This window comes from Platalea leucorodia (assembly GCF_965183815.1).
Source record: "Platalea leucorodia genome assembly, chromosome: W".
Lineage (NCBI taxonomy): Eukaryota > Metazoa > Chordata > Aves > Pelecaniformes > Threskiornithidae > Platalea > Platalea leucorodia.
In genome coordinates this window covers 41,323,422-41,343,255 of record NC_138859.1, presented here as the reverse complement: position 1 = coordinate 41,343,255, position 19,834 = coordinate 41,323,422, and the positions used below count along the sequence as shown (strand labels likewise).

At 42.7% G+C, this 19,834-nt stretch overlaps 1 protein-coding gene across 2 annotated transcripts in view; it reads left to right on the top strand.

The window, feature by feature from the left end:
- Nucleotides 1–3,625: 3,625 nt before the first annotated feature.
- The window catches only part of LOC309601527 (transcription factor RFX3-like), a gene marked incomplete at both ends in the record, with an annotated part of 103,451 nt that continues 87,242 nt past the window's right edge, over nucleotides 3,626–19,834 (top strand). For both annotated transcript variants that reach the window (XM_082334572.1, XM_082334571.1), the window contains 2 exons: nucleotides 3,626–3,742; nucleotides 11,086–11,183. In XM_082334572.1, the coding sequence (XP_082190698.1) occupies nucleotides 3,626–3,742; nucleotides 11,086–11,183 (215 nt within the window). The remainder of the gene's footprint in view (nucleotides 3,743–11,085; nucleotides 11,184–19,834) is intronic.

The following is a 19,834-nucleotide window of genomic DNA, read 5'->3' as shown; positions in this document are numbered from 1 at the left end:
TACTGAGGGTGTACTCAATCCCCTCATCACCACTCGTGACCGGCCGCCAACTGGATTTGACTCCATTCACCACCACTCTCTGGGCTCGGCCGTCCAGCCAGTTTTTAACCCAGTGCAGAGTGCACCCATCCAAGCCGTGAGCAGCCAGCTTCTACAGGAGAATGCTGTGGGAGACGGTGTCAAAGGCTTTACTAAAATCCAAGTAGACAACATCCACAGCCTTTCCCTCATCCACTAAGCGGGTCACCTTGTCATAGAAGGAGACCAGGTTAGTGAAGCAGGACCTCCCTTTCATAAACCCATGCTGGCTGAGCCTGATCCCCCGGTTGTCCCACACATGCCGCGTAATGGCTCTCAAGATGATCTGCTCCATGACCTTCCCTGGCACCGAGGTCAGGCTGACAGGCCTGTAGTTCCCCGGATCCTCCTTCCGACCCTTCTTGTAGAGGGGCGTCACATTTGCTAACTTCCAGTCATCTGGGGCCTCCCCGGTTGACCAGGACTGCTGATAAATGATGGAGAGTGGCTTGGCCAGCTCCTCTGCCAGCTCCCTCAGTATCCTCAGGTGGATCCCGTCTGGCCCCATGGACTTGTGAGCATTCAGGTGGAGGAGCAGGTCAGTGACTGCCACCTCTTCGACAACTGGGGCTTCATTCTGCATCCTATCTCCTTCTCCCAGCTCAGGGGCCTGAAAACCCCGAGGATGACTAGCTTGACTATTAAAGACTGAGGCAAAGAAGGCATTAAGTACCTCAGCCTTCTCCTCATCCTTCGTGGCAAATGTTTCCCTCCGCATCCAACAAAGGAGGGAGATTCTCCCTGGCCCTCCTTTTGTCGCTGATATATTTGTAAAAACATTTTTTGTTATCTTTAACGGCGGTGGCCAGTTTAAGTTCCAGCTGGGCCTTCGCCTTTCTGATCTTCTCCCTGCATAACCTCACAACATCCTTGTAGTCCTCCTGAGTCACCTGCCCCTTCTTCCAAAGATCATGGCTGACCAACCTGATAAGCTTTCTACAATGAGGCAACTAGCTTGGTGAATGAGGGGGGAGCAGTGGATGTTGTTTAATGCACAGTGAGGTGGACTGAAACTGGCTGAATGGCCAGGCCCAGAGGGTTATTATCAGTGGCACAAATTTCAGTTGGAAGCAAGTCACTAGTGGTGCCCCCCAGGAGTCTATACTGGGGCCAATACTTTTTGCTATCTTCATTAAAGACCTGGAAAATAGGACAGAGTGCACCCTCAGCAAGTTTGCAGATGATACAGAACTGGGAGGAGTGGCTGATATACCAGATGGTTGTGCTGCCGTTCAGGGAGATGTCGACAGGCTGGAGAACTGGGCAGAGAAGAATCTCGTGAAGTTCAACAAGTGGGAATGCAATGTCCTGCATCTGGGGAGGACTTACTCCAGGCACCAGTACAGGCTGCAGGCTGACTAGATAGAAAGTAGCTTTGCAGAGAAGGAAATGGGTGTCCTTGTGGACAAGAAGCTGAACATGAGCCAGCAATGCACCCTCGTGGCAAAAAAGGCCAACAGTATCCCTGGCTGCATTAGGAAGAGCATTGCTAGGAGGTCGAGGTAGATCCTTCCTCTCTACTCAGTGCTAGTGAGGCTGCATCTGGAGTACCATGTTCAGTTCTGGGCTCCCCAGTACAAGAAAGGTATGGACTTACTGGAGCAAGTCCAGCAAAGGGCCACAAAGATGATTAAGGAACTGGAGCATCTGCCATATGAGGAGAGGCTGAGAGAGCTGGGACTATTCAGCCTGGAGAAGAGAAGGCTCAGGGAGGATCTTATCATTGTGTATAAATACCTGATGGGAGGGAGTGAAGATGAGGGAGAAGACTCTTCTCAGTGGTGCTCATTGAGAGGACAAGAGGCAATGGGCACAAATGGAAAAAACCAGGAAATTCCATCTGAATGCTCAAAGACGCTTTTTTACTGTGAGGTTAGTCAAGGACTGTACCAGGTTGTCCAAAGATGTTATGGAGTCTCTATCCTTGGAGATATTAAGAACCCAACTGGACATGGCCCTGAGCAACTTGCTCTAGGTGACCCTGTTTTGAGCAGGGGCGTTGGACTAGATGATCTCAAGAGGTCCCTTCCAACCTAAATGAATCTGTGATTCTGTGCAAAATTGAGGAATTCTCTAATTCCTAGTATGTATTAGTCATCCTCAGTCTTCTTTCTGATATTCTAAATAGGTTTTCTTTGTAAGGCATTTTCCTTCGTTGTTGGACCATTTCTGTGCTCTATCCAGTTTTTGAATATTCCTCTTAAAAATGTCAGTGCCACAACCTCATGTACTTTTCTAGTGTGTGCCTCACTATTTTAATAGGGGTAAAATTCCTGTTTATAACTCCAGTGATTACATTAACACTTTCTGCTAAAGCAAGCTTACTTGAGTCACTTCTTCACTATGACCTTTAAAATGCTTTTCAGGGTCATCTTTTCAGGTTGCAGCCCCTCATTCTGTCACCTGCTAGAGCTTTAACTCGGCATTTGAATATGAAGAATTTATAGTGAAACTCAGTAAACCAGAGGAAGGACAGCTTTGAAGAATGGGTAGTCATTTACAAGCTGATGGGAGGACTTGGACTTATTTCTGATTTTTATGAGTTGTTCCTGAAGTCACATAAATAAGTGAGAAAAGTTTCTGTTCATTTACATTATTAAATAAGATATTTTGAGTGCAAGTAAGGTAAGAGACAACTTTGAATATTTCAGTACATAAGGATTTGAACCGTTTCAGGGAAGAAAATGAAGAGAGAAATTTCTTTCTGGTATTGCATATTTTACCCATTGTGTTCTTACAGTACATTTTATTCAGTGTATGTTAGTTCTTTCTGAAAGCTGACAATATTGGAGGTACTGTAATTTACTTGTATTGTGATTACTATAGAAATTACTCTTTTAGTTCTTTAGAACTGTGATGAGTTGGTATGAAATGTTTCCAGTGTTCAGTTTAATTGCATTGATTATTGCAAGTCTTTTTGTGAAGGCATGTTAATTAAGAAGTAAACATTTATATGTGCAGCTTCTAGAATTAATTATGGTTGTGCATATAGGTAGCTTAAAGTGTGTTGTCTTAATATGGTATAAGATTTTGAGTCTCCTCTCAAAATTTGACAATAGTTGCAGCTAATGTATACAAGTGTAGTTAGAGAAGAATCAGGCCTGTGAATGGATTTTTTTCTAAAAGTTCTTTACCCCAAAGCAGTAAGTAGGTTCGTGTGCACCTTGCTTCTGACTTGATAAACATATTTGCTGTTACAAAGCAGACTGTAAACTGTTAGAAAAAAATTCATGAAGTCCAAACCTTATAGTATTCTCTTCTTGATGTGCTGCAAGCTCTAAGCAGACCTTAGATTAGACAAAGCAATAATATATAATATGAATTTTCTAATATTTTAGGCCAAAGCAGAATTTAAAAAAAAGGAAAAATAATTGAAGTATCTCCATGTACTCATGTAATAGTACGTGAAACAATCTTTAGCTAATCCCCAGATTGGATTTTGGGTGAATATTCTTCTTTTAATATCTGAATAAGGATAAGTGACAAAAAGCAAAGAAGTTTGTGCTGAACTTTTAATTTTACATTTTAATTTTATTCAGAGACCACGATGCAGACATCAGAGACTGGGTCGGACACAGGTTCGACTGTGACTTTACAGGCATCTGTGGCTGGCCAGGCAGCAGTGCCCACACAGGTAGTACAGCAGGTACCGGTTCAGCAACAGGTAGGTGTCTGTTAATTTTGGGAAAACAAAAAACCCTGGCAAGACAGAATGATGCATTTCAACAGGTGTAGTGAAGAACTGATTTTGTACAAGGCTGAAAAGCAACTCTTTTTCACTGTTTTATTCAATTTTATTTTGCTGGAACTGAAATAGCTACATAAGCAGACATGCAGTTTTCAGGGTTTATTTCATGAACTAGAATATCTGGCAATCACCAGAAATATGTATGCATGATTCTAAAAGTAGATTACTATGAAATGTGTGCGATATCTCATAAAAAATTATATTCATTTAAGTTATTGAATAGTCACATTTATTCCTTTGAAAGGTTGATAAGGAATATGGAATTTTTGAAATAAATACAATATAGATGTAAAATACAAAAGCAATGTCATTTTGTACTTCTAAGCTGGACTTCCTGCAGGTTCTTGCACAACTGCAGAAAGGTATTTGAAGTAAAATCATATGTAATGCATAATTTGGATTTGCCAGAGAATTAAAGGGGCTTCTGAAGCAGCCAGCTCAGCACACACTTCTGTGACATGATTAATCACCTATGCAGCCTCACTGACAGTAGAAAGAGTGGTGCATGGGGAGATTAAGGAGGGAAGTGGAGTCGGAAAACAGGAACAGAATGTGAAAAGCCATGACTTTTGTCCAAGACTCCTTTAGTATGTGTAATTTAGCTTTTTTTTTTTTTTTTTTAAATTATTTGTTCCAGTTGGAAGGGACCTACAATGACCATCTAGTCCAACTGCCTGACCACTTCAGGGCTGACCAAAAGCATATTATTAAGGGCATTGTCCAAATGCCTCTTAAACACTGAAAGGCATGGGGCATCGACCACCTCTCTAGGAAGTCTGTTCCAGTGTTTGACCACCCTCTCACTAAAGAAATGTTTCCTAATATCTAGTCTGAACCTCCCCTGACACAGCTTTGAACTATTCCCACATGTCCTGTCACAGGATACCAGGGAGAAGAGATCAGCACCTCCCTCTCCACTTCCCCTCCATTAAGGTGTCAGCATTTTAGGTTCTTTGGGTGAAATCTGATGTTCTTTTTCAACATAAGTTGGCTTTACAGTTTCAAAATCAACAATATTAAAACTGAGAATAACTTGTTAAATTATGTAAGTCTGTTTCTGTGCTAGCGAATCACTGTTGTCTAAATTAAAATTTCTAGCATTTTGTTAAGTTTAGTTTTAAAATTTAAGGTAATGAATTTTTCTGCGTGTTCTTTGCAATGCTGTTTAACTGCCTCATACATTTCACTAATAAGTTTTCCTGGTATACAGACTCAATTCATAATGTCCCATAATTCCATTAATATCACTTCTACTTATATTATGATGTATCTTGGAATACATTTGCTTTTTTTTTTTTAACACCCCCCCAAAAAAAAACCCCAACAAAACAACCCGATGTTTCAACAAAACATTTAAGCATTGGGCACTTTACATGAATTTAAATGCTTCTCTTTGTGCACTCGCTCAAAGTTCATCCCTACTAAGTTAATAATTGGCTGAAATCACAGAATTGCAAAAATCACGGAATGGCTGAGGTTGGAAGGGACCTCTGGAGGTCATCTGGTCCAACCCCCCTGCTCAAGCAGGACCACCTAGAGCATGTTGCCCAGGACCATGTCCAGATGGCTTTTAAATATCTCCAAGGAGGGAGACTCCACAACCTCTCTGGGCAACCTGCTCCAGTGCTCAGTCACTGTCACAGTAAAAAAGTGTTTCCTGATGTTCAGATGGAACCTCCTGGGTTTCCGTTTGTGCCCATTGCCTCTTGTCCTGTCACTAGGCACCACTGAGAAGAGCCTGGCTCCATCTTCTATGCACCTTCCCTTCAGGTATTTAAATACATTGATGAGATCCCCTCCGAGCCTTCTGTTCTCTAGGCCAAACAGTCCCAGCTCCCTCAGCCTTTCTTCATAGGAGAGATGCTCCACTCCCTTAATCATCTTCACGGCCCTTCATTGGACTCTCTCCAGTATGTCCATGTCTCGCTTGTACTGGAGAGCCCAGAACTGGACACAGGACTCTAGGTGCACAGTATTGGTGCTGAATAAAGGGGAAGGATCACCTACCTGGACCTACTGGCAATACTTTGCCTAATGCAGCCCAGGATACCATTAGCCCTCTTTGCGGCAAGGGCGCACACTGCTGGCTCATGTTCAACTTGGTGTCCACCAGGACCCACAGGTCCTTTTCTGCAAAGCTGCTTTCCAGCTGGTCGGCCCCCAGCCTGTACTGGTGCATGGGGTTATTCTTCCCCAGGTGCAGGACTTGGCACTTCCCCTTGTTGAACTGCATGAGGTTCCTGTCATCCCATTTCTACAGCCTTTTGAGGTCCCTCTGGATGGCAGCATGACCCTCTAGCGTATCAGCCACTCCTCCCAGTTTTGTGTCATCAGCAAATGGCTGGAGGTACACTCTGCCCCATCATCCATATCATTAATGAAGATGTTGAACAAGACTGGACCCGGTATTGGCCGCTGGGGTACGCCACTAGTCACTGGCTTCCAACTAGACTTTGTGCCACTGAAAGGCTTTTGCTGAATTAGGACTTTTATATAGATCTCTAACTTAAATCTTCATTACAGAATCACAGAATGGTTGAGGTTGGAAGGGACCACAGGAGGTCATCCCCACTGCTCAAGCAGGGTCACCTAGAGCTGGTTGCCTAAGAACATGTCAAGAGGGCTTTTGAATATCTCCAAGGGGAGAGAATCTACAACCTCCCTGGGAAACCTGTTCCAGTGCTCAGTCACTCTCACAGTGAAAAAGTGTTTCCTGATGTTCAGATGGAACCTCTTTGTTTCAGTTTGTGCCCATTGCTTCTTGTGCTTTCACTGGGCACCACTGAAAAGATCCTGGCTCCATCTTCTTTGCATCTTCTCTTCAGGTATTTGTACACATAATGAGATTCCCCCCTGAGCCTCTGGGCTAAACAGCCCCAGCTCTCTTGGCCAACTAGACTTCGTGCCACTGATCACCACCCTCTGGGCCCGGCCATTCAACTAGTTTTCAATCCACCTCACTGTCTGCTCATCCAGCCCATATTTCAACAGGTTCCCTATGAGGACCTTATGGGAGACAGTGTCAAAGGCCTTCTTGAAGTCTAGGTAGACAATATCCACTGCTCTCCCCTGGTCTACCAGGCCAGTTATTTCATTGTAGAAGGTTATTAAGTTTGTCAAGCATGACTTTCCCTTGGTGAATCCATGCTGACTACTCCTGATTATTTTCTTGTCATTCATGTGCCAGGAAATGGTTCCTAGGATTAGCTGCTCCATCACCTTCCCAGGGACTGAGGTGAAGCTGACCGGCCTGTAGTTCCCCGGGTCCTCTTTCTTGAAGACAGGTCCTCGGGCACCTCTCCTAATCGCTATGATCATTCAAAGATAATTGAGAGTGGCCTCACAATGACATCAGACAGCTCCCTCAGTACTTATGGGTGCATCCTATCAGGGCCCATTAGGATAAGGTCTTTCTAATATTATACTAACTTTGTAAATGAAGCTTCTGTGATGCTTGGACTTAGTTAAGCTTTCTAGGAGGCTTAGTGTGATTAACTCTTTTTAAGCTTTGCTTAAAACTTTTAAAAACTAGATATAGTTTATATCAGCATATATTTTCAATATGATATTACTTATCTTTCAATGTTACTGTTTCCAGTAATTCTGTTTCACTGAATATTTCATCTGTATTTTGGACTATTTTGTGATTATATTGGATTGTATTTTTTCAGTTGAGTCTTATTTTGAAAGTAGAAGTCATGTAAGGTTTCAGAAAGGAAAGTTAGGGGATCAGCCTGGCCATGGAAGAGGAGTTTGCTGCAATATTTTGTGATGCATATATTGTGAAAGCCAATGCAGATGATTCTGCAGTGATTGAGACAGGATTTGAAGGAGATACTGGTTTAGAGAGAAAAGGATAGATGATGAAAGTGTTGAGAAAAGGTCAGGAATTTTAAAGGAATTGAATGTGTAGGGTAAGGAAAAGGAAGAATAAAGATGTGAATCTAGTATACCACTAGGAAATGTGATGAAGAATGTGGGTAAGATAGGTGCTTTTCCACTGTAGGAAAAGAAGGGGATATCAGGCATGAAAACAATCTCTTTGATGAAAAAGAGTGGTTTTGCTCTGAAAAATTAACTGCATATATTATATATTTGCTTAAATTTGAAATTTGAATTTATGTACACATGCTTTAGGAGCAGACTACTTTAGGTAAAGATAAAAAATTCATAAGAAATAACTTACTTTTAAAAATCCTTTCCTGTAGTTATGGGGGGGATAATTTCTCAATGTCTAAATTATTTTCTGCTAAAATAAATCTTTTCTTTGCACACTGACAATATAACTGTGTCTTTCATGAAAGTCTGATATGGTGCTCCAAATGAAGAAAAAAAAAAAAGTCCTTAATGAAAAACTAAGATTCCCTTCTGAGTGTAGTGGCAGTGGTTTCACAGATGTTTTCAAGCAACACAGCAATTGTCATTTTTGGCACCTTGAATGGTGAAGGGAGAAACCTATACATGTGCAAGTAAAAAGTAGCAAAAGTAAGGCTAAAAAGTGAGGAGCATAATTAAATGCCATTTAACATCCTGCATAATTTTTCTTAGTGTTATGTTTCCTCAAATATGATTTTCCACTCATGTATCATTCCTTTTTTAACATGCACTCTTAAGTATGAGGTAGCAAGCTTATAAGGATTTTAAATTCATCTCACTGACCTTATGGTTTATGTGATGCAATATAGAAGAATTTGAAGAGTAAAATAAAAAACAAGTGTCTAATCGATTTTAGAAGGTGTATCTGTGCATCAAAAGTTACACAAAACAAATCTTCCTATTCAGCATAGACTATGACCATATAGCATTCAGAAATACTTGTATCAATAAACTGGACATACACACTTTTGCTAATCAGAATTGGAGCTTAATGCAAAATCAGATTTAACATATGAAAAACATAGTCATGAACTTATATCGGTCATTTATCTAAATATGAACATTACAGCATGCACTGCTTTCCAAAAGTATTCCAGACTAATTAATGTATTAAGATGATTTTTTTTTCTCTGAGAACAGAAAACTTTGCATATCCAACTCTTTTTTTTTTTTAAGGCACTGTACTTGATTTTTTTTTTTTTAAATTTTAAATGGAGTTTAAAAATCCTTACTTATTTTACCCTGGTATTTTTCTCTTAACCTTATTAGGACTGTAACTAAGCACCACACAGCCACTCGCTCCCCCGCCCCCCTCCCCCAGTGGGATGGGGGAGAGAATCGGAAAAAAATTAAAGCCCGCTGGTTGAGATAAAGACAGTTTAATAGGACAGCAGAGGAAGAGAAAATAATAATAATAATAATAATAATAATAATAATAATAATAATAATAATAATAGAATATACAAAACAAGTGATACACAATGAAATAGCTCACCATCTGCTGACCGATGCCCAGCCAGTCCCCGATCAGCGATTGCTGCCCCCCGGCCAACTCCCCCAGTTTATATACTGAGCATGATGACATATGGTATGGAATAGCCCCTTGGCCAGTCTGGGTCAGCTGTCCTGGCTGTGCCCCCTCCCAGCTTCTTGTGCATCTGGCAGAGCATGGGAAGCTGAAAAGTCCTTGACTGGTGTAAGCACTACTTAGCAACAACTAAAACATCAGTGTGTTATCAACATGATTCTCATCCTAAATCCAAAACACAGCACTGTACCAGCTACTAGGAAGAAAATTAACTCTATCCCAACCGAAACCAGGACAAGTACTTTTAATGCAAACACTTTTATCTAAAATCAAAATTCTGTACATAGTTTTATCTTGCCTTAATGATAAGAGATGTATTTTTTGAATTTGAGAAATTATAGTTCAGGAACACTGTTAAAGGAATGGGAGGCCAATGTCAATTTATGTAATGGTTCACATGGGAAATCAGCAAACTGCTGATTTTTCTATTTAACTATAAAAAGGGTACATCTCATTACTTTTGACTGACAAAAACATCTGTTTTTCTGTCACACTTGAACAGTCTTATTCAAAGTAATGTGATTTTTTTCAGAATTAAGGTTTTCATATAAATTTTTCCTTGGGTGTCGTGATTTAACCCCAGCCAGCAACTAAGCACCACACAGCTGCTTGCTCATTCCCCCCCAGCGGGATGGGGGAAGAGAATTGGAAGGGTAAAAGTGAGAAAACTCATGGGTTGAGATAAAAACAGTTTAATAATTAAAAAGTAGTAGTAATAATAATAATAAATTGTAAGGAAAAGAGGAAAAAAAATAAAACCCAAGAAAGACAAGTGATGCAAATGAAAACAATTGCTCACCACCAAACGACTGATGCCCAGCAAGTCCCCGAGCAGTGGCCCCCCCGCCAACCTCCCCCCTAGTTTTTTATTGCTGAGCATGACATCATATGTTATGGAATATCCCTTTGGTCAGTTGGGGTCAGCTGTCCCGGCTGTGTCCCCTCCCAACTTCTTGTGCACCTCCAGCCTACTCGCTGGTGGGGTGGTGAGAGAAGCAGAAAAGGCCTTGACTCTGTGTAAGCACTGCTCAGCACTAACTAAAGCATCCCTGTATTATCAACACTGTTTCCAGCACAAATCCAAAACATAGCCCCATACTAGTTACTATGAGGAAATTTAACTCTATCCCAGCCAAAACCAGTACATTTGGTTAACAATGAAGTTTAGAATCTTGTTTCGAAGTATATGAGTTAATGGTGGAAAAGGAGGAGTAGGAATTTTATAGAATGTAGTGAGGATGATGAAGGTGTTCTAACTAAAATGTTCTTAAAGAGCTCTTGTAGATGATGCATCACATGCATGAGAACCAGACTCTTCTAGGATTACGTTGAATTTTTTTAGGACCTATTCTGACAGGTCAAAGGTTGCCTGTTAACAGCATATATAAGTTGTGATGTAGAGGCTTGTATTGTATAGAATTAAATTGGAGTAAAAAACCAAAACAAAACAGAAAAGCAGTATATAGGTGACCAAATGAAGTTTTCTTCCTTACTAAATATAGTTCCTAAGCTTGGTGTGAAGCGTACAGTTCTTGTTCTTGTGCTTTCCAGATGGTTCTGTCTTTGTCATTGAAAATACCCATACTCTCAAGGGCATGCATCTCCAGTGTTAGTACTCCACTTAGTATATTACAGGCTTGCAGCACAATATTATATTCTGTGTTATTTAGTAATTGTGAGAAAAGGGATGTCCCATGACTGAGAGTATTGTTTAGAAACCATTAGATGCACTAAAGCACTAGTAATTCTTTTTATGAGGTAAACTATCCTATATTTCTGGTGTTCTTGCTTACAGGTACAGCAAGTACAGACTGTGCAACAGGTACAGCATGTCTACCCAGCCCAGGTTCAGTATGTGGAGGGAAGTGACACAGTCTACACAAATGGAACTATGTAAGTTGGTTATTGATCAAAATTAGAATGTTTACTGAAATATGAAGTTAAATGCACATTCTTTTAATGACATCATATAGGCTACTGTATTTTAAGTAGCAAAGAAAAATGTTTGAACAAAACCTTTTTTTTTTGTCATTTTAAATCATTATTTGGGTGAAAACAAGTTGAATTCACATCACTTGAATTCATCTAAAATGAATTCAGGTAATTGTTACAGTTGGACATAGTGTGAAGCTATATATGCAGCATTTTGTTGTTTGGGGAAAAAACTTAAGTTTATGGACAAGTTTTAAGTTGTGCTGATATGAAGGATTATCTAAATTTGTCATAATGTGATCATCTGTGTAATAAAGAAGTCATCATGTGGGCCTCCTGTTCTTGTAGTTGAAATTCTACTGGCAATTTCCTAAATTGCTGATGCAGCTGCAGTCATTACTTACAGAAAAGTTATGTAATTTCTTTACTGTTTAGTGCAATGAGATACATATTTAATTTTTTTCCAAAGGAAGGAAGAAAGGGAGAGAAACGAGAATATGTCCTTTTGCTTCTCTCTTAGACTCTTCTATTTCCTGTGCTTTTCTTGCTTCAATGAACATGCTTTTCTGCCATCAAGTTCCTTTCTCCTATGTGCAAACTTAAAATCATAGAATAATTTAGGTCAAAAGAGACCTCTGGAGGTTATATGGTACAACCCCCACACACACTCAGAGTAGGGCTAACTTTGAAGTTGCTCAGGGAGGACCTTCCCTCCCTCTTTTTCCAGTTACCTTTAAATATATCACCTTGACAGTTTTGACGTGTTATAAGGTTAAGGAAGAAGCAAAAGGCATGTAGAAAACTTGTTTGGTGTCAGCAAATATGTATTTATTGATGATAATCTGGCATTGACACAAAACAGTCAACAACACTGTTGGGTTCAGAGACTGATGTTAACACTTGCAGCATCCTCTCCACTGGCATATTTTGTCAAATTCATTCTTCAGTTAACCTTTTCCCACACGCTCTCTTGTTGCCTGATTTTCTTTGCTCTTATAATATCTAGTCAATCTTCTGTCCTAAATGGGTCTGTTAAGATGTGCTTATTATTAGGAATGACCAATGTGTCCTTGTTTAAGATACTGTAAAAACTGAAAGTCACTCATAACATTGTTAAACTGTAATCAAAGACAGAAAATTTCTACGTAGAATGCCTTATCAGGCTAACTTGTTTTTGAAAAATGTCAGCCAAAGACATTGAACCGTTGAGACAAAAGAAAACATATTTCTTCATCCATGCTTGTATAAGTTTTTCTTTTAAAAGCTCTAGTACTTCTACTCTTTTAATTATGGACTTGAAACTGAGCAGTGATGTTGGGAATGTGTGGTTTATTGCAGTTCATGAAATTTTGCCTGAGTTTATAGCTCAAATATATTAATCAGAGGATTATGTTTATTTTACCCTATTTATATGTTAAATGCTCTGAAGACCAATGGATGTGCTCCAGGTGGTCCTAAATGGGGCATCTCCTTGCAGCTGCTGCTTCTGCTATTAATTATATCAACTCTGGGTTCTAGTACCTAATCTATGAACAAAGAGTCTATTCTATTCCATATACAGGGCCTAGGATATATGGTTGAAGGAAGCTATCCTATTAAAACAGAGAAAGGAGCAAGTACTAAGTACTATCTGGTCTTAGATAAAGAGCTGGTGGAAGTGACTGGAAAGGCAAGAGCCAAGAACCAGTGGGTGGAAAGACGAAAGTATAGTGGCAGACATACAAATCTAACAAAGAGACAAAATGCATGGTTGTCTGGGAAAAAGAACTTTAAAAAACAAAACAAAAATAAAAACACTGACTGGATAAACAGCCCAGAAAAGTTGTCTCCATACAGGAGATTATGCCTATATGATTTTCCTGATATAACTGCTAACGATTTCATTTGTAGATAGTACCTTAAAAGGAGATGGAAGGAGGAGCTGGCCGACACAACATAACTTGTAGTGCTATTTCATCCACCAGTAAACTATATTTTAGTATGGTTGATAATTTACCATAGAAAAATTTAGGTTGTAAGGGACCTCCAGAGGTGATCTAGTCCAACCCTCTGCTCAGAGCAGGTCTAATTAGATCAGGTTGCTCAGGGACTTGTCCTATCGAGTCGTGTACACCTCCAAGGACAGAGGTTCCACACCCTTTCTGGGCAACCTGTTCCTGTATTTGACCACCCTCATGGAAAAAAGTATTTATTTTCCTAATATCTAATCAGAACTTCTCATATTACAACTTGCATTCATTGCCTCCTGTCTTATTGCTGTGCACCTCTGAGAAGCGTCTGGCTCTATCTTCTCTGTATCCTCCCATCAAGTAGTTGTAGAGAGCAAAAAGGTATCCCCTGAACCTTCTCTTCTCCAAGCTGAACAGGCCTAGTTCTCTCAGCCTCTCCTCATATGTCATGTTCTCCAGCCTCCTGACCATCTTTGGTGGTCCTCTGCTGGACTCGCTCCAGTATGTCCATGTCTCTCTTGTACCAGGGAGCCCAAAACTGGACACAGGACTCCAGATACAGTCTCACCTGTGCTAAACAGAGGGTAAGGATCACTTCCCCCAACCTGCTGGCTACACTCTTGGTAATACAGCCCAGGATGCATTTGTCCTTCTTTGCTGCAAGGACCAGTGGATGGAAAGAAGAAAGTACAGTGGTAGACACACAAATCTAACAGAGCCAAAATGCAGCTGGTTCACGTTCACCTTGCTTTCCACCAGGACCCCCAGGTTCTTCTCTGCAAAGTTGCTTTGTAGACAGTCAGCCCCCCAGTCTATATTGTTGCATGGAGTTATTCCATCCCAGATGCAAGACTTGGCATTTATCCATGTTAAACTTCATGAGGATCCCATCAGTCCATTTCTCTGGCCTTTCCAGGTCCCTCTGACCTCTAGCATATTGAGCGCCACCCCCCCCCCCCATTTGGTGTCATCTGCAAACTTGCTGAGTGCCTTCTGTCCCATCATCCAGGTCACTAATGAAGACCTTAAACAGCATTGGTCCCAGTACTGATCCCTGAGAGACCCCACTAGTTACTGGCCCACAGCTGGACTTTGCACCACAGATCACAACTCCTTGAGCCCAGCAGTCTAGGTGACTTTCTACCCACCTTATCATTCACTTATCCAGCCCGTATCTCAACAATTTGGTGATAAGGAGATTATGGGAGACTGTGTCAAAGGCCTTTCTTCAGTCAAAGTATACAACATCCACTGCCTCCCCTTGTCCACAGTGCCAGTCACCTCGTCATAGAAAGCAATGAGTTTGGTCAGGCATGATTTGCCCTTGGTAAATCCCTGTTGACTGCTCCCAATCACCTTCTTGTCCTTCGTGTATTTACAAATAGCTTCCAGGAGGATTTGTTCCATAACCTTTCTAGGGACTGAGGTGAGGCTGACTGGCCTGTAGTTCCTGGTATCCTCCTTTTTGTCCTTGAAGATGGGTGTGATGTGACTTTTTCCAGTCATCATGAACTTCATCCAGTTGCTGTGACCTTTTGAGGATGATAGAGAGCTGCCTTGTAATGACATCAGTCAGCTCCTTCAGCACCCTTGGATGCATCCCACCTGGTCCCATGGGCTTGTATACATCTAAAAGGCTTAAGTGCTCCTTAACTGCATCTTCCTAGCTACAGGAGACTGTGATTTCTAGCAAGCTCTAGCAGTTCTAACAGGCTCTGTCAGCTGTTCTTGATGAAAGAGGGCATTGAGCTTTTGTTCCAGCTGACTCGTGATTAGGGACAGTCAAGCACCTTTCAGCAAATACTAGGGAGTAGCCTATATAAGTGCCAGCCTAGAGCACAATGAACAGAGTCAGCAGTTTTTAGTGAGTGGGACCTAGTAGCTACTCAGGACAGTGTCTGTATTCTCAACAATGGTGGGGACCTGTTACAGGACATGGTCCCCAGCAGCTATTAGAGCAACTGTCCCTGGAATGTCAGAGGCTTTGGCCTAGATGGAGCTCCAAAAGGAGGATACAGTCTGTAGGTCTCAGGCTGTAGGATGTGCCTGGGGTTTTGCTGATGCTGGGCAGCAGAAGATAGTCTGCAGGTGGTGCACACTTGTTGAGGATCTGTGTTGCCAAGTAAAGGAGCTATGGGAGGAGGTCAACAGACTGCACAGCATCAGAGATGATGAGAAGGAGATCAACCATTTTTCCTCTGAAATCCTGTAGCTTCAAGAGCTTGAACCCCCAACTGTACTGAAGGAGGAGCAGGAGCAGTTTGTGCTTATTGGGTTGGGAAGTGGAGACTCCCATGATGGGTGGAGCCATGATGTCAAACAAAGCATCTGTGCTGGTGGAACCTGAGTCATGCAGTAGTGAATAATTCACTGCTGAGGGGGGATGGAGACTCCCATGTGCTGAACTGACCAATTGTTTAGGGAGGTTTGCTTGCTGGGGGCTTGGATGTGGGACACCGTTGAAAACCTGCTAAGGCTTCTCTGGCCCTCAGGCTATTAATCTCTGCTGCTCTTCCATATGGGCACCAATGATACTGCCAAGGGAGACCTACCTGGAGAGTGTCTAGTGTGGCTATATGACTCTTGGGGCAATGGTCAAGGACATGGGGGGCCTCGGTGATGTTCATCTTACTGGTGAGGGGAAAGAGCTTGAGGATGAGGGGATGGATCCTGCAGGTCAACAGTTGGGTGTGTGGCTGGTGTTGGCAGCAAGGTTTTCATTTTTTACGGAATCACGGAATGGCTGAGGTTGGAAGGGACCTCTGGAGGTCATCTGGTCCAACCCCCCTGCTCAAGCAGGACCACCTAGAGTATGTTGCCCAGGACCGTGTCCAGATGACTTTTAAATATCTCCAAGGAGGGAGACTCCACAACCTCTCTGGGCAACCTGCTCCAGTGCTCAGTCACTGTCACAGTAAAAAAGTGTTTCCTGATGTTCAGACGGAACCTCCTGGGTTTCCGTTTGTGCCCATTGCCTCTTGTCCTGTCACTAGGCACCACTGAGAAGAGCCTGGCTCCATCTTCTATGCACCTTCCCTTCAGGTATTTAAATACATTGATGAGATCCCCTCCGAGCCTTCTGTTCTCTAGGCCAAACAGTCCCAGCTCCCTCAGCCTTTCTTCATAGGAGAGATGCTCCACTCCCTTAATCATCTTCACGGCCCTTCATTGGACTCTCTCCAGTATGTCCGTGTCTCGCTTGTACTGGGGAGCCCAGAACTGGACACAGGACTCTAGGTGCACAGTATTGGTGCTGAATAAAGGGGAAGGATCACCTACCTGGACCTACTGGCAATACTTTGCCTAATGCAGCCCAGGATACCATTAGCCCTCTTTGCGGCAAGGGCGCACACTGCTGGCTCATGTTCAACTTGGTGTCCACCAGGACCCACAGGTCCTTTTCTGCAAAGCTGCTTTCCAGCTGGCTGCCCCCCCCCCCCGGCATGTACTGATACATGGGGTTGTTCCTCCCCAAGGGCAGGACTTGGCACTCCTCCTCCTTGAACTGCATGAGGTTCCTGTCAGCCCATTTCTCCATCTTGCCAAGGTCCCTCTGGGTGGCAGCACAACCCTGTGATGTATCAGCTACTCCTCCCAGTTTTGTGTCATCAGCCAACTGTCTGAGGATACTCTCTGCCTCATCATCCAGATCGCTAACGAAGACGTTGAACAGTATTGGACCCAGTATTGACCCCTGGGGTACGCGGCTATTTACTGGCCTCCAACTAGACTTTGTGCCACTATGACCATGGGATTCTCTTTGAAGATGGAGGACTGCTAGGGAGAGACAGGATCCACATGACCAAGTGGGGCATAAACAGCTTTGCCCACAAGCTGGCCAACCTGGTAAGGAGAGCTTTACACTAGGAATGATGGGGAAGGGATGACCAACAGTCAAGTGAGGAAGTCATAGACTGGATGGGCAAGCAAAGGATGTGAGGTAAACAGGAGGGACCTCATAATCAACAAAACGGGGTTGAAATTAGACCACTTCAAGCATATGCACATAACTAAGGAAGTGTCAGGAGATCAGCATTATGGGAAAGCTTTCACGCCCTTTTGGGGAAATTGGTACGACTGGGTGCCTCTCTGAAGTGCCTGCACACTTATACATGCAACATGGGGAAAAATAGGAGGAATTAGACATCTGTGAGCATTCGCAGGGCTACGATCTCAGAGATCACAGAGATATTGTGGGATGGCTCATACAACTGGAGTGCTGCAATGGATGGATACAGAATCTTTAGGGAAAACAAGCTAAGAAGATGCTCTATATGAAAGAGGAGCTGGAATGCATGGAGCTTTGCCTAGGGATGGGTGATAAGCCAGTTGAGAGCTTAAGGGGCCGGGTTAGATGACATACCTACGTGGGTGATGTTGTGGGTATCTGATACAGACTGCCTGATCAGGAAGAAGTAGATGAAGTCTTGTGGTGTGTTGACCTTGGCTGGCCACTCTATCACTCCCCCTTCTCAACAGAACGGGGGAGAAAAATGCGATGAAAAGCTCGTGGGTCGAGATAAGGACAGGGAGATCATTCAGCAATTACCGTCACAGGCAACACAGACTCGGCTTGGGGAAGATTAATTTAATTTATTGCCAATTAAACGGAGTAGGGTAATGAGGAATAGGAACAAATCTAAAAACACCTTCCCCCCACCCCTCCCTTCTTCCCAGGCTCAACTTCACTCCCGACTCTTCTCTCTCTTCCCCCTGAGCAGTGCAGGGGAACGGGGAATGGGGGTTGCGGTCAGTTCATAACGCTTTGTCTCTGCCTCTCCTTCCTCCTCACGCTCTTCCCCTGCTCCAGCGTGGGGTCCCTCCCACGGGAGACAGTCCTTCACAAACTTCTCCAACGTGGGTCCTTCCCACAGGCTGCAGTTCTTCATGAACTGCTCCAGCATGGGTCCTTTCCACGGGGTGCAGTCCTACAAGAACGGACTGCTCCAGTGTGGGTCTCCCCACTGGGTCACAAGTCCTGCCAGAAAACCTGCTCCAGCATGAGCTCCTCTCCACGGGGCCACCGTTCCTGCCATGAGCCTGCTCCAGCGTGGGCTCTCCATGGGCTGCAGCTTCCCGCAGGGCACACCCACCTGCTCTCGCGTGGGGTCCTCCATGGGCTGCAGGGTGACAATGTGCTTCACCACGGTCTTCACCATGGGCTGCAGGGGAATCTCTGCTCCGGCGCTTGGAGCACCTCCTCCCCCTCCTTCTTCACTGACCTTGGTGTCTGCAGAGTTGCTTCTCTCACATATTCTCACTCCTCTCTCCCAGCTGCTGTTACGCAGCAGTTTTTACCCTTCCTTAAATATGTTATCACAGAGGCACTACCAATGTCTCTGATTGGCTCAGACTTTGGCCAGCGGCCGGTCCATCTTGGAGCTGGCTGAAACTGTCTCTGTCTGACATGGGGACAGCTTCTGGTGTCTTCTCATAGAAGCCATCCCTGCACCCCCCACCTCTACCAAAACCTTGCCACGTAAAGCCAATACAGGTCTTCTTCAGGCAACTGGAATAAGCCTCATGTTCACAGGCTCTGGTTCTCATGAGAGACTTGAACAACCCCAATATCTGCTAGAGGGCCAACAAAGCAGGGCACAAGCAACCCAGGAGGGACAGTTAAGCAGTGCAACTGGCTGCCCAGAGACGTTTGTGTAGTTTCTGTCCTTAGATGTTTTTAAGGCCTGATTGGGTAAAGCTCTGAGCAAGCTGGTCTGAATTCAGCATTGACCATGCTTTGAGCAGGAGGTTGGACTAGAGACCTCCTGAGGTCCCTTCCAACCTGAATTATTCTTTGATTGTATTTTATGTAACAACTATTTAGTTTCCCTTTCAGGAAACTTATGATCAGCAGTGAAAATTCTTTTTGGCATTCCTACAGGTACATCAGTAATTGCAACAATTGTTTCCTATCATCTCCTGAAAACTTCCATTGTGAATTTTCCGCCTTCAATTTTTGCCTAAGTGCTTTTGCTTTTAAAGAGCAAAACCCTGTAGGAAATGGCAATTATTGCAATACTGCAGTTTCCTCAAGTAAGCTCGAAGTACCCTGAACCATTGCCAACATGCTGTTTATTTTAGTTCTGAAGAACAAAATGCAATGCGCAGTGTTCAAAGACAGTATCAATAAGCAACATATAAGAATGTGTTTAACTAACAGAAGGTAGGATTTCTCTTACTGCTGTGAAATCTTGGTGGTGGAGAATGAATGCTGCTACGGTAATGAAGAAGAAAAAACTAGAAAAGGGAAATCATATTATCTTTAAGTGATTTTTTTTTTTTTTTTCACTACATCTAAGAAGAAACAGTCCAAGTAAAGACTAGATTTTGTTTATGAGGCAAAACACCATGTTTGGTAGAGTAAGAATTAATGATTAATGGAAGTCACCTAATATGAGAAATGCCCTTTTTCAACTTGAGTAATCAATGAATCCTGTAATTAAGAACTTCTGCTAGCAAAGTTAGCCAATTTGCTTAAAAAGAAAGAAATATTTTATTTTTCACAGCATCCTTCTCTTCAAATTTGTAGTGATAACTAGTTTATGTAACTGCCCCCAAATGTGGATGCTCATCTGAAATTTAATTTGGATTTATAAAACTTCTGTATTAGCTCTATGGAACAGGCTTTTTTGTTTTTGTTTTGTTTTGTTCTGTTTTTCTTTT